A 13,809-nucleotide genomic window follows, 5' to 3' on the forward strand; every position below is an offset into this window, starting at 1 on the left:
AGCTCGTACAGTTTGCTCCAAAGTAAATGCACTTTCTGTTCCGTAGACTCCGCCGCGGAATATGTCGTAGGCATAGCTCGCGATAACGGAAAGAATGAAAATTTCTGCACGCGACCACGCGACAGTATTGATTGACATGGAACTTGAGGCTCGCAGCGCGTTGTTGCGCCGCTTCAGTGCCATGAAAAAAAAAGATTCAGCGCGTTGCTCGAGCGCGCGTGAATTGCCAGCCGCGAGGAAAAAAATCATCAATTTTCCTCGTTACGTTCATTCATTCGCGGCGACATGGATTAATTGTCCCTTCCACAGCGAATTCCTCGACCGGGGGGTAATGAAAAATGCGCGTGGAGCGACGGGGCAGAGGTTCGCATGAAAGAATTTTTCTATTAACACTTAAAAGTTGCTTGTCAACAAAACCTAACTGCTTCAAAACATAATTTATTCAAGGAACAAACACGGCCCAAGTACGTGTTTAATTACAACCCAGTGGCAGCTAAAGTTGCAGAGTGCAATGTCCTACAGTTTGCATTTTCAAAACAGCAGAGACGCCCCAATTACACGTCAGATAATAGATCAGTGGCTAATACCCCGAAAAACTGACGCCTCTGCAGACTCGAAGTGCAACTCACCTCCATACCTAATCTCCAAAAATACTCGCCTACCTTTCAACACCCAATCTGCAGGGAATATGCATTCGTACAAAGATCTATCAAGGATCGCTAAAGCCCGCCAATGAGCTCGCGTGAGCGTGGCCGGCACGCTGCAGGCCCTCGCGCAGGAAGCGAGACCAGTGATCAGGGATCCGTCACGCAGCCGCGAAACGTTTTTGGTCACGCGAAAAAAAAGTGGGCCGTTTCCTCGCAGGCTGGCCCCCAACTCGTCATCTGTTCAACAACTGATACTGGCCTGCGCCAGTCGAGAGAGTGATCGATCTCACGTGGACACGGGCTGCCATGTCGGCACCGCCACGGAGCTGACCGACGACGCGTCGGCAACGAGGTCGGCCAAGAGGACGAGAACATCCCAGCCGATCAATTAACCCGAGAGAGCCAGAGCCCGCCCGAGCAGCGCTCGATTATATTCAAAGGAGAGGGCCGACGGTGGCATTGCGTGGCGTCGACGCGGGTCACCGCTTGCCAGGCGGCCCCGCTTCAACGCACGGAACGAGTTGCGGACGTAACGCGCCTGTGTCCTCCTCGTTTCTTCCTCGTTTCTTCCTCGTTCCAGCTATGTCGCGTGGTCAGGGAAAGGGATCGAATTTAAAAGCGCGGGGACTTCGACCGAACGCGACGACGGCGGCGACCGTTTCTAAGCAACGACGACAACCGAACGCGATTAAGGTCCGCGGGAATAGCTTCGCTCATGTTTCGGGGTAAAACGAAGAAGGGCGAGGGGTTGTGGGTTAAGCCTCGAACGGCGGACGGTTCGAGTAATCGCACGGAAGTCGGTGCCTGGGTCAGCTTGGACTAGAGCTGTAAATATTGGAGTAGTCCAAGTATAAGTCGAATAATTTTAAAGGCGACTAATTTATTCGAAGGATTCCAATATTCGAATACTACGGAGTATTTGTTTTTCAAACGTTTAGATTCGTATTCGCTACAATTCCAAATTTGAACGCTTTGGATTATTCAAATACTACAGAGTATTCGAATTATTCGGAGTATTCGAATTATTCGGAGTATTCGAATACTACAGAGTTATTCGAATTATTCGGAGTATTCGAATACTACAGAGTTATTCGAATTATTCGGAGTATTCGAATACTACAGAGTTATTCGAATTATTCAGAGTATTCGAATACTACAGAGTTATTCGAATTATTCGGAGTATTCGAATACTACAGAGTTATTCGAATTATTCGGAGTATTCGAATACTACAGAGTTATTCGAATTATTCGGAGTATTCGAATAATTCAAAGTGTTCAAATTTGGAATTGTACCAAATACAAATCTAAACGTTTGAAAAACAAATAATTGTAAACGCCAATATTTGAAAAGAATTTCACGATAAAGTGCGAAAAAATATTTCATGTTCAGATTCCTATTCAATACAATCCGAGTACTTCGAATATTCGAATACTCCTAATTATTCGAATAATGTTCGAATATTCGAATACTCCTAATTATTCGAAATTTTTTGAATATTCGTAGCAGCCCTGCTTTGGACCGGATTAAGAATCGTCCGGCGGATGCAGGGTCAATTTTGACCCGCCCTAAATATCAGACAACACATATTAGATACTTATTAGTATTACTTCTTGGACGATCTGAGGAATTTAGAATATTTAGAGTATAACAAGATCAGATTCTAATATGAAAACTTATTCTGAGCAGCACATGAGTGAAATTGTGGGCCAAAATAGACCCTGCACGCGACGTGTAATAAATCTATTCGCTATTCAAGGGTTAACTACCCTAATATGCGCATTTTAAACGACGTTCCTTTTTTTTGGAGCATGTAGAGTAATTTTTCGATTTCTGAAGTTTTCCCCAGTATGTATTATTGTGCTGGATAATATTAACCTTGGGTCCACAAAGACCCAGCACCGCTGAGGGTTAAGGGTGGGCGGGTAAAGAAGAAGTTTGGTATGTGCTGTTGCAATTGCTATAGGGATGTGTAATGGTCAGTTAAGACTGGATAAATAGTTTGTTGGGATTGGTAGTGTTTCGCGAGGAGTGCAAGGTTGGTGGGTGAACAAAGAGAATGGAAATAGTTGCAGAGAAATGTGGAGCATGGCGGTATGGGGTTGTAATAATACGGCTACCGTGGGATTTTTGTAGTCCATTGGGAATAATAGCTGGTGGAAAGTTTCGGTATGTTTTGTAGGGGATTTGTACTGTAACGGGGGACATTTACGTCTTGAAGAAAAATGGAGGGTTGCAATGTAGGCTGCGAGTGGGAGGATTTTTAAAACCAGAGGTGGTCTCGTTGACCATTAATTCTAGAAAATATGAAAAATATCACTGCTATTATATGCACTCTGTTTGTACTATCACAGACGAATATTCTTAGTGCATATTTGTCCTGATATTAAATGTTAAATTTCGAAGTAAAATAATTTAAAAGCTGTTTGTTTATATACTAATAAGTTATGATTTCCCAGCGTTCAGGTATTCGAATGCAGCATTACCTATCGCTTAGTATAACTGTGTTATTCCAATAATTGAATAGAGATATAAATAGTATATTATCTAACATACACACACATCAGTGAATACCTTGCTAAGGACTACTATATTCTGTTTCACCCATACTGTATAATTTATGGTTTCCCTCTATGCTCTACTATAATTCATTATAATCTATTAGTCTACCATATGCATATCAGCTTCCAAGCAAAATCTATCATATTACTACCGAAAATATATTGTAGCAGCTCCTATAACTTCAGCCGATAAATATGACGAAAAATAGTAAAATGCTACTACACAAAGTATAGTAGAATGGTCCCGTATTTTACAAAATAAATATAACATACAGCTATTGCAAAATATAGTTGATTTCTGCTGCAGTAGAATAAATACGTATAGTTAACTATATTAAGCTAGTACCGCACTATGGTGAATAGCAGCATAGTGAGGGCTATAGTGCAAATAGTGTAATATTATTTTTTATTTATTTATTTATTACGGATAATAACCCTTTGTAATGTAATTCTATCACTATAGTAACAAACTATAGAAGTATTGTAATCTACTATACCTATGTAACCCATTATAACGCATGATAAAACACTATTAAACTTTCAATTATTGTAATTAGCTTCCTGGTTACAAAGGCAGATCGCATGCGTTGCAAAACAATTCGTAATTGCAATTTTCCTCGAACTGCAAAGCTGAGATTAAAACTCCGCAGAGCGAAACTTCTTTTCTAATAAACGCGACGTCGAACGACGCTTATTTCTTTGGGTGATTGAAGAAGTTAGTAACTTTGATGAAGTGCGAGTTAAACGATCCCATACTCGCGTTTCCGTTTTTTAGAATATATGTTTAAAAATTAATAGAACAACTGCAAGCAGCGTTTGCATGTTTACGATACCGAAAATTGGAACGCAGATAAAAAAAACGGCAAAAGAATTTGCATATTGGAAGAACATAATTATCTACCTTCTTTTATGAATAAAACACATTAACATGCATACAACAATTCGAATACCAATGCAAAAAGAATCGTTAAAATTATCGAACAATTAATTTCTCCTGTTTCAATATTCGGTAGATAGCAAAATTTGTAAAATATTGATAGACATTAAAGATCGCATATAAATTAACAGATACATTTCAATTTCATTTCATAAACATTTTATTGTAAAGCAAACGTTCGTGGTTCCTATGTATCAATACTTGAATATAGAACTTTTGCGAATTAGTACCAGGAATACCTATAAAACACAGATAAGAAATTCGCGACCAACATTTTCAAATCGCTGCTTACACGAAACATACAGCTTTCTCGTGGAGCAAACAATATCATCGACCGTGTTTACCGATTTCAGCAGTTTCGCTTCCCACCTCGCGTAATTACACGTTACAATAGTTCCAGGCAAGTTTCGCGAAACACAAACTTCGCAACATCCCCGATAATTACACCAACGATCCAAGTCTGGATCGTAAGCTCGCACGAGCCACCGACAGCGATCGATAATCTCAAAAGTTCGCGGACCCCGATTCGCGACGTGCTGCAAAAACCGAAAAACAACAAAACCAACGCCGAATCACTAAGGCTGCCGAACCTCGATACCCCCGCGGACACTGCCGCGATCAAAATACGAGTCGGCCTACGGAGATGTTATTCGCGCTTTTTCTGTTTCACACTCGCCAAATCCGGATGCGTGACAGGCCGCGTTGTCGCCTCGTGCATAGGGAAATAGGAGGCAAAAACGCGCACAGGTATCCCGTAATTTTGAAGATGCGGACGTGCGGGCCTGCGAGTGTCAATCGCGGGCGAGCGACGAGACAATGTGACAAACGGTCGCGTACTTACAATTGACGCTGCAGGGTCAGCATGGTCTTCCCGGTGAAGTAAATACAGATGCGTGCATTTGTGCGGAGACGATAGGAGAGCAGAGATTTCTTCACGATCATTCAAGTTTAGCACTGATTTAACCAAGAGGCATGGGGACCCGGCCAGTCCGTGGATCGCATCGACACTGGACCCCGCGGACCGTACGAACGCGCACTTCGCGACAGTTTCGTGTACGAGGCACAGCGGATCCCGACGATCGCTCACGCTCGTAACACCACTACGTTTGACATAATTTATCTGGTGACCCCACGGCTGGTTACCCGTCGGCCGACGCAAAGCAACGCAGGGAGCTGCTAAACTGAGTGGTGGGGACAGGCAGGGATAACGTAAATATGTAGATGTCCTTGCGGCTCGTTAGCTAGGAGGTAAAACGGGGCCGTTCATTGGCTGATACACCTTCGCCTCTGTTTGCGCGGGTACATGGATTCAAAGGAACTTCTGTATAATATGCGCGATCAATTCTCACGTTTCTTCTTCGATATACAACTTTTCATACCTTAAATTGTCTGTTGGTGATTAATAAAGAAGTATAAGATTCTTATACAGTTTAACGAATGGTTGTATCGGGTTATACTTGGGCAATTACTTGGTCGGGTGTAGTGTGTTTGAATATGGAGCTCTATGTCACGTGATCCCAAATGGAATATAAATTTCAATCGTTTTTTAATCAAGTTTTGAATACGTGCTTTTCTCTTTTATCGTAAGATCGAATAACAGTGGATTGAAATATTGGTTTCTCGTAATAATGCAACAGCTGTCCTTTTAATTACTCTGCTGCCCTCTAGTCACTCACCGTTCAGTCTCATGGTACGACGTGTATACATATGTAGCGCGTGTATAGTACCGCTAACATAAGTTGTTTTGACAGATCGTAAGGTTACGATTCTATTGTAAATAAAAATTCTATTTAGTTATTACGGAATTAAGATTGTATTAAAAAATGGAGAATGATAGCCCTGTGATATACGGACTCGAATTTCAGGTGTGCAATCGAACCTACAGAATCTTAAACAGTTACAGTTATTTTACGAAACATACGTTTTTCGATGTACACGACTGTAAAAGTTACTCTCAGTGAATATAATTTTCACATACTTAATAACATTCACCTGCGTAGAATTTTACAAGAATCGAAATATTTAGAAAATAACTGTCAAATTTATACGATAGTAACGCTGCTTTTCCGATGTTGTAGACGAGAGCACTGTCAGCGCAAACGGCGGAAACAGACATTGTTCGCTTTTTGGTTGGAACACAGTCATTGAAATTTAGTAATAACCAAGTGCATTTAGTGGAACTTAACGAGGAAACAGGTGGTTTAAAGACCCAAGTGTTTCACCATCCTGTCGGAGAAATCTGGTCTCTACAAGCGTCCCCCACAGAGCCCAATGTCTTTATTACGTGTTACAATACTTTAAGCGGTAATTGTAATTTCGAATAGTTTTTTTTTACAGCCCGAAGACATCAGCTACTTATTTTTAAGAAACTGAGAATACGTTACGTTTGAACGCAGATGATGGTAGTTGCCAAATGAAAGGGGCTATTTGGAAAATGCCGGAACTAAAGGAATACACGAACGACGTTGAGGATCTGAAGAAATTAGCCGATATCGATACAACGCCATATGGCACAGATCTTAAAACTATCGCGTATCATCCCATGGAATCGACGAAGGCTGTCTCAGTTGTAGATAATAAATTTATATTGTGGGACTTGGCTGACAACGGACCGCAGGTAATAATAAATTCCTTGATTTAACGCTAATCAAGTTTACCTCTTATCTGTTACATTATTTAGGCTACAACTTCTGGTACTTTAGCTAGTAAAGGTCAGCCGCGCTTTACGAACGGGAAATGGAATCCACACAATGGTTGCAATCAGTTTGTCACGCTAAATGAGAACAATGTTCGCGGATGGGACTTTAGAAATCCTTCTGAATCGTCGTGGACAATTTTGTCTGCCCACTCGCAGATCATTAGGTACCAAATACGAGTGATTTATTGCTCCTTTCCTTAAGGGGTCATTCTGGTAATCACGCCGCAAAATTCGGCAACATTCGGGCTTTTTTTTCTCAGTGAATACAATGAATAACAATTGGGGCTGTTCGAGTGCTCGAATATTCGGGCGGCTTGAAATTCGGACCGAGCCGGGACTCGGTTTTCGAGTCGAGCCGGGAACACGTAAAATCCGGGCAGCCCGAAAAATCTAGGTAGCTCGAATTTTTTCGTGCGGCTTGAAAAATCCGGGTAGTCCGAATCGTTTCGGGCCGCCCGGAAGAACCGGATAGCTCGAATTGTTTGGGGCAAACACCCGTTTCCAAGTGGGTATTGATTAATTTATAATCCTGAAGTTTACTTATTAAAAGAATTTCTAACTACTTTCAAACCCCTCGAGCTTGTGCGAACTTCGCACCACTCACGTTTTCCTCGTATCTAGAGTGAATTCCACTTACGCCCAAATCGCCCGTGAATTTCATTAGGGTAGGTTTCCTTATACGCGCCTGGATGCATCATCAAAATTTCAAAGTCGATTTTCTCGAAAATGAAGCGCGATATGAAAAAAAAAGTTTGACATTGTTATTCATTGTATTCACTGAGAAAAAAAGCCTGAATGTTGCCGATTTTTGCGGCGTGATTAACGGAATGACCCCTTAATTGTTGGTGTTACGTTGAATGTTGAAGTAATAAGTAATTCGATGCGATTTAAATTTTATGTTTAGAGATCTAGATTTTAACGCTAATCGTCAATACTTTTTATCTACATGTGGAGATGATGGGTACATGAAGTTTTGGGATATCAGGTCACCTGCGGAGCCACTGTTGTCTCGCATGGAGCATTCGCATTGGGTGTGGAACATCAGAATTAATCGCTTCCACGATCAATTGGTTCTGACTTCTAGTAGCGATTCAAGAGTCATATTATGCAGCGTCGCGTCAATTTCTTCGGAACCTTTCGGACATATAGTACCTCCCGAAGACGATTGTACACAAAATGATTATACTTGCAAGAAAGACAAGTAAGTATAATGGGAATACGTTGCAAACACAATCCTCGAAGGAGAATATATAGAAGGTGGTAATATTTTTAGGCTGGAAGATGGAGTTGTAGGTAGATACGAAGAACACGAAGATAGCGTTTACGCGGTTGAATGGTCATCCGCAGACCCTTGGACATTTGCGTCGTTGAGCTACGACGGCAGATTAGTCCTCAACAAAGTGCCCAGAAAGTATAAATATCAGATACTCCTTTAAACGAAACTCTTATATTAAGCTAAAAAGAAATTTTATAACATGTGGGTCGAAAGTAACTTCTTTATTATTAAACACTAATGTTTCGTGTAAAACATGTATGAGAGATTAAAAGAATCTCATTTAAGAGTTTCACATTCTTTATGCACACTTGAAAACTCATATATTTGTCCTCGATACTGATTTGTATTATTTACATTATAATCGTTCTGATATTCTACTCGCTACGTTCCTTAATTGCCCATAAACTTTTGACGGTGGACTGCCCAGAATTAAGTTACATACAGCCCTTCTGGCTAACTGTATATTTTGGAAAGAGCCAAGTATGTGGATTTTGCACTCCGCTAAAACAATTCTCGTCTTTGTAACATTCTCTATAGTAAACTTTGTTCGCCCACCCTTTCCTGCTAATCTTCCGATCGCCCGAGAGAGGTGGTCACCTTTCAACGGCTTTACGTCTTGAATCTCAAATGACTCTACGAACAGATCGTCTAAACGTAACAAAGCCAAGGCGTCTTCCACCTCGAATCCTAGAATGAAAGCCTTCACGAAATCAGCCCCCTTTTGTAAGTTCGCAATGTCGGGGGTCTCCGGAGCCGCGCGCAATTCGACGTTCCGAGATTTCAAATTAAATCGGATTTGTAATTGTAAGTGCTCCACGACGGGTGTGAATATTTTCATCCAGTTTTCTTTCAGAGGAGTGTACCTATGCGCGGGCACAGATATCTGGAAGCATTTTATGTCACTTTAGCAACAGTATAGAAGTTTAGGATTCGTATCGATAAAACGTAAATATTCGGTTCACCTTCCTCTGTTCACCGCCTTGAACGTTCCTTGGCCTTTTCGATGTTGTATGTGGTCTTGCTTTTCCTTCTACGCCGTTGATTACTTCAACCTGGGGTAATGTAAATATGCAGGATTATAAATGCGCTAAGTGAGAAATGTTACCGTGTAAACGATAAATTTATTTCAACATAACCTGCTTTCGTACCTCCATACGATGCTCGCTCGCACGTCGTTTCTTCTTTCCCTTATTTTCCACAAATTCGGTGGTTTGGGAATCATCTTTTGCCTTCTCCTTATCTACACTCATTTTCGAGGAAATTATTCAGTTACGAAAGTACAAAACGTGTAATTCATCAAGTCCAGTCACGCATGTGTCTCCCCTAACCATGTGCTCGTCGATACTATTTATAAATAAGTAGTCGATGGATGAGGTTACATTATTTCATATTTTGCAAAATACTTTTGGATAACGAACAATTATTTATTAATTACATATAGGATAAGTAGGCTACAGCCTGGGGCGGCAAATTTTCGGGGCTGGCAATTTTGGGGAGCAACAAATTTTGAAAATATTGAAACAGGGGTTTGAGACAACTTTAAAAACAATTCACGTTTTTTCAATGTAGCGATTAGCAAAACTCACATGTGAGTAGCTGCATTGAATTAATTTGGAAATTGTCCCGACTCTTTTCAACTAAAATATTTTATGAGATTTCACGGAAAGGGCGGCAGTTGTTTGCCTAGGGGCGCCAAATTTCCAAATTCGCCCCTGTTGTGGGGTTTAAAATATTATAGAAAAAACTGGATATTAACACAGTTCTAAAAAACAGAATTGTTTTATTAAAAAATTATAACTCTATTAATACTTAATAAAATTACACATTCTATTACCAAGAGTTTTAAGGCCGTCGCCCATTTCGTCGGAGCAAAGCGCGGCGACCAAAGCGAAATGTTTGTCGGCGCTGTTCTGTCATATAGGCGATGCGTGGTCGCCGCGCTTCGCTTCGCGGCACTTCGGCCTAGTGGGCGACGATCTTTAATAGCGAATTCGGTATCTCGCACTGACTCTGTGCTAGTCTTGAGCTATCTTTGTCTCTATCAGAAACAACTAATCCAACTCATTTTCTGGCATCAGCACAGAGTCAGTGCGAGATACCGAATTCGCTATAAGATTCTTAGTCCTTTGTCCTTGGACCTTTAAGAATCATAAGAACATTAAGCAGTGCTTTCTTTTTGAAAAAATACTATTACAAATTGTCATATGTATAATCCCAGGAATGTGTGTAGTCTGTGTTCATTCATCTTGTCAAACATGAGACGATTCGTCACCAGTATCAGCTGCCATTGCCTCACGATTTTCATAAGCCCAAAAGCCATGAAATTCTATCAGAATACTGACCATTGTGTCACCTTGACCGCTGTAAAATACGAATCACGCAATAAATAAAGCCTTCCGTTAGAAAAACTTTGATCCGCGATGGGTTACGAATTTATTTACCAAGATAGCAAATCCTGCAACGTAATTTTACACGGATCTGCCGGTTTTACCATATCGAATATTTCATCTTTAACATCTTCGAAACTCACTGGCTCTTGACCATGCATCGTCATCTGCTCCTGTATGGCCTACATAATACACCAAAGTTTAAAAACGCATATCAAAGAAAATATCTGAACTTAAGCGAACGTATCTGAACATTATGCGCATACATACACGGAAAAAATAATTCAGGCAAAAGGTATCAAGGTACCCGCGATTATTAATATCAAGAATTCGAAATAAATAATGCAAGCTCTGCGGTTCGTGCCTGTTTTCTAATGCTAAAACAAAATCTAGATAGGTTTTGTAATCCATTTCTCCTTCGTAAGTCAAGCATTCCTGATACACCCTTTCAAGAAATACTCCAGTTAACGTTCCCGTGCCATACCTATTGAAAGACTCTTGTAAAATCAACACGATAATAAAGTAATTCTCCAAATCGTTATGCTCAAGTTACCCCGCAAGTTCCTCTTTGTTAAGCATCCCGTTATGATCCCTATCAAGGTTAAGATACTGTCCGTATACTTTAAGTGCGGACGGGGCGGAAAACCAATTCGCTTCTTGCAAGTCTTTGGGTAAATCTTCGTCCCTTAGTTCCAAGAGATCGTCGAGGAAGCTGCACGCCAGAATATCCTGTATCCGAACTCTGCCTGTTCGGAGGGGATCAAGGAAGAACAGAAATTTCCTCACCGCTGTACAGACGTAAAACGAATGAAAGGATTTCTCGAGCCCTTCGAGCTGAGGTAAGGTCGGTATCAATTCTAAAATATAGTTCTCTAAATCCTGTAAGAGAAGAATACAATTCGTACTTTTAAATTGTTCACAATAATTCAGAGGAATTTAAACAGCTTAGAATAGCTGAGCTTACAGATTCTCTAAGGTATCCTTGGCCAGTGACGTCGTATAAAGAAAGACCGATTCTTGTTTGATGTAACCAAACTTTCCTCATCACATAATTAAATAACGCCATTATACTGATTCTACCATGAGGATCGCCCTGTTGCAGTTTAGCAAATACGACTGCAGTGAAATACGGGTTGCACTTTGGTCCCGCTAAGTTACCTACTTTCTTAAAGTCTTCATAGTTTATTAATTGCTCGTCACCCGACAAAGGTGGACTATGGTGCTTATCCAACAATACCCACAACGCTTTAAGCTCATTATTATCTAGCAATTGTCGTGAGCGTCTTTGCAGAAATAACGCTCGTGTTTCTTCTCGTAATTTCTGTGGTAAGACTTCGTCTTCTCTCGGCAGCTAAATTGCATAGATGAGTACACTTAAAGAAACGATTGCTGAGAATCTTTAAATTCTGCAGGCATATGCATTACCTTGAAATAAAATTTCGGGATCACTTTATACATTAAGTCCCTATCCGTTGCTTTGGCTCCCTTCCATTGTTCGTATATCTTTTGAAAATACTTGTCCTCCTTTCGTTCATTTTCTTCCACTCTTCCTACCGCTGTGAAAATAACACAATGGCTGTACAATAAATATCTTAAAGTGTATTACGAAATGTGTAGTTACTTAAACTTAAGGCTTACACTTATTTATTACAGCACATCTTCGAAGTACCGTGTCTAGCTCCATTGCTTTCACCCCAAACGTGGGGTGTTCCCAGGTGTTCCTTTAGTAGCTTCCAGCTGATTTTTGTTTGACTATAGCGGGATGTGTATAGTGTAATAAATTTACATAAAAAGGGTTTCTTATTAAATAACTATCGAGATTTATTCTGAATGGCAGGCATTGCAATGTACAGAATAAAGAAATATTATTAAATACAGTCATGAATTTAAAAATCAGAATATGAAATTGATTGTATTTATTAATCCTGCACCACAGCGTCTGTGATTGTACTTATATTGTCAGTTGTAGATGTCACCGGTTTGGGGGGTCCTAAGACCCTCTTATCATTTTAGTGTCGCATGCAACGTTACCAGTGCAGTCTTGAAACAGATTGTAACGCTACGCGTGGTAGCAATTAGAACTCAACACGTGTAAAACCACGGACCAGATCGTCTGTGCCTATACCTCGTCTGTGGTTTCTACTGTAAGTAGTAATTAATATTTGACTAAATTTGACTGAATTTCTGTTTACTGTTTCCTGGTTCTGTCAAAAAATATTTAGCAAATATTATACAGTGTTTTGTTAATTGAAATTGTGATTATTTTTGAGGAGTTGATTAATTAAAGATAGATACAAAAAGTGTATTTGTAAAATGAATTTATTCGCTGCAAATTATTTTCTTGATGTGTCAGTTACCGATTGTCCATAAAGTAATGCGTGTCTGAACTGTTTCATCTCATTCCTGCGAGAGAAGTGTTAATCGCCCATGTTTAATCGCCATGTGTAAATTTATTACCTACTTTCGTAAGTCAATTTCATAAGAATCGTGCTTACACAGTTAGCTAAATTTGTCAATTTAATTCTCCCTTCTTGAATATTGCATTTTAGAAATTTGACAGAGAAAAATTACTCGAATTTTCGCTATCAATGTAATTACACCCACGTTCAGAATTTAACCCAGTTTTACATTATAAAGAATGTAGAAAGAGTAATGGTCACAGCTTTCAGGAAGGAATCTACTTTTTTATTCCTAAGCGTACCCTCCCATCAAATCACTCGAAAAATAAGTCACTTTTAGAATTATATTTAAAAAAAAAGTAAACGTCATAGTGTCAACAAATTTGTTGGGCTGTATTTGTACATCATTGGAAATAATAAAAATTATATTTGCGTATTTCATCTAATACTGCTGTCTATTGGTGGTTGTGATTTGTCCTGGTGATACAAAAAAAGTTCCGCATCTTCGGAATTTATAACTCCTTGTAGAATTACATATCTGAAATCAACAAACTAAGAAAATTCTTAAAGTTTATAAGATTGTTCACCCCTATTTTTGAAGTGAATTGATAAGAGAGTACCCTTAAATTGAATAAAAATTTTTTTTATGTTATTCAAACATGCCTTTATCATCAGCAAAAAACTTCTCGTAAGAAACTATTTCCACTTCTAAATAAATTCTTATAGAAATGGTACTTCTTAATACGGCCAAGGGAGGTCAACCCCTGAATGCAACTCCTTCATCAAAAAAACTTGTGAGTCTCAGATAGCAGTCCCGATCCGCAAAAGTGTCGCAATCGGGCAACAGGAAAGGGTACCGACGAGGCATTAAAGTTTAGAATTCATAAGTGGTTTGAATTTGAAGAA

General features: G+C 39.9%; 4 protein-coding genes across 6 annotated transcripts in view; 1 reads left to right on the top strand and 3 right to left on the bottom strand.

Moving 5' to 3' along the window:
* The window catches only part of LOC143367170 (uncharacterized), a 45,478-nt gene extending 40,163 nt beyond the window's left edge, over positions 1-5,315 (bottom strand). For 2 of the 3 annotated variants that reach the window (XM_076808774.1, XM_076808772.1), the window contains exon 1: positions 4,985-5,314. The gene's annotated coding sequence lies outside the window, so the exon portion shown is untranslated. Of the gene's footprint in view, positions 1-4,984 lie in introns of all 3 variants that reach the window. The other variant, XM_076808775.1, reaches the window with a different exon arrangement.
* A 484-nt stretch (positions 5,316-5,799) lies between these two features.
* On the top strand, positions 5,800-8,401 carry LOC143367183 (EARP and GARP complex-interacting protein 1). Its single transcript, XM_076808806.1, has 6 exons — positions 5,800-6,008; positions 6,222-6,447; positions 6,540-6,760; positions 6,824-7,005; positions 7,746-8,042; positions 8,115-8,401. Exons 1-6 carry the CDS (start codon positions 5,967-5,969, stop codon positions 8,275-8,277), a joined length of 1,131 nt encoding a protein of 376 aa, XP_076664921.1. The 5' UTR covers positions 5,800-5,966; the 3' UTR covers positions 8,278-8,401.
* Positions 8,318-9,477, bottom strand: L(1)g0004 (RNA-binding protein pno1). The gene is made up of 3 exons (XM_076808813.1): positions 9,266-9,477; positions 9,080-9,169; positions 8,318-9,000 (listed from the first exon to the last, which is right to left on the bottom strand). Exons 1-3 carry the CDS (start codon positions 9,365-9,367, stop codon positions 8,473-8,475), a joined length of 720 nt encoding a protein of 239 aa, XP_076664928.1. The 5' UTR covers positions 9,368-9,477; the 3' UTR covers positions 8,318-8,472.
* A 729-nt stretch (positions 9,478-10,206) lies between these two features.
* On the bottom strand, positions 10,207-12,442 carry LOC143367178 (serine/threonine-protein phosphatase 2A regulatory subunit B'' subunit gamma-like). Its single transcript, XM_076808801.1, has 7 exons — positions 12,143-12,442; positions 11,930-12,060; positions 11,469-11,855; positions 11,058-11,383; positions 10,775-10,988; positions 10,559-10,686; positions 10,207-10,478 (listed from the first exon to the last, which is right to left on the bottom strand). Exons 1-7 carry the CDS (start codon positions 12,186-12,188, stop codon positions 10,367-10,369), a joined length of 1,344 nt encoding a protein of 447 aa, XP_076664916.1. The 5' UTR covers positions 12,189-12,442; the 3' UTR covers positions 10,207-10,366.
* Between the last annotated feature and the right edge of the window lie 1,367 nt (positions 12,443-13,809).

Source organism: Andrena cerasifolii, chromosome 3, assembly GCF_050908995.1.
Source record: "Andrena cerasifolii isolate SP2316 chromosome 3, iyAndCera1_principal, whole genome shotgun sequence".
NCBI lineage: Eukaryota > Metazoa > Arthropoda > Insecta > Hymenoptera > Andrenidae > Andrena > Andrena cerasifolii.

Coding starts and splice junctions, on each gene's coding strand:
- LOC143367183 (XM_076808806.1), top strand. CDS start 5,967: ATGGAGAATGATAGCCCTGTGATATACGGACTCGAATTTCAG. Junction 7,006..7,745: donor GCCCACTCGCAGATCATTAG/GTACCAAATACG, acceptor TTTTATGTTTAG/AGATCTAGATTTTAACGCTA. Junction 8,043..8,114: donor TATACTTGCAAGAAAGACAA/GTAAGTATAATG, acceptor TAATATTTTTAG/GCTGGAAGATGGAGTTGTAG.
- LOC143367178 (XM_076808801.1), bottom strand. CDS start 12,188: ATGGAGCTAGACACGGTACTTCGAAGATGTGCTGTAATAAATAAGT. Junction 10,989..11,057: donor AACAAAGAGGAACTTGCGGG/GTAACTTGAGCA, acceptor GTCTTTCAATAG/GTATGGCACGGGAACGTTAA. Junction 10,687..10,774: donor GCCTGAATTATTTTTTCCGT/GTATGTATGCGC, acceptor TGTATTATGTAG/GCCATACAGGAGCAGATGAC.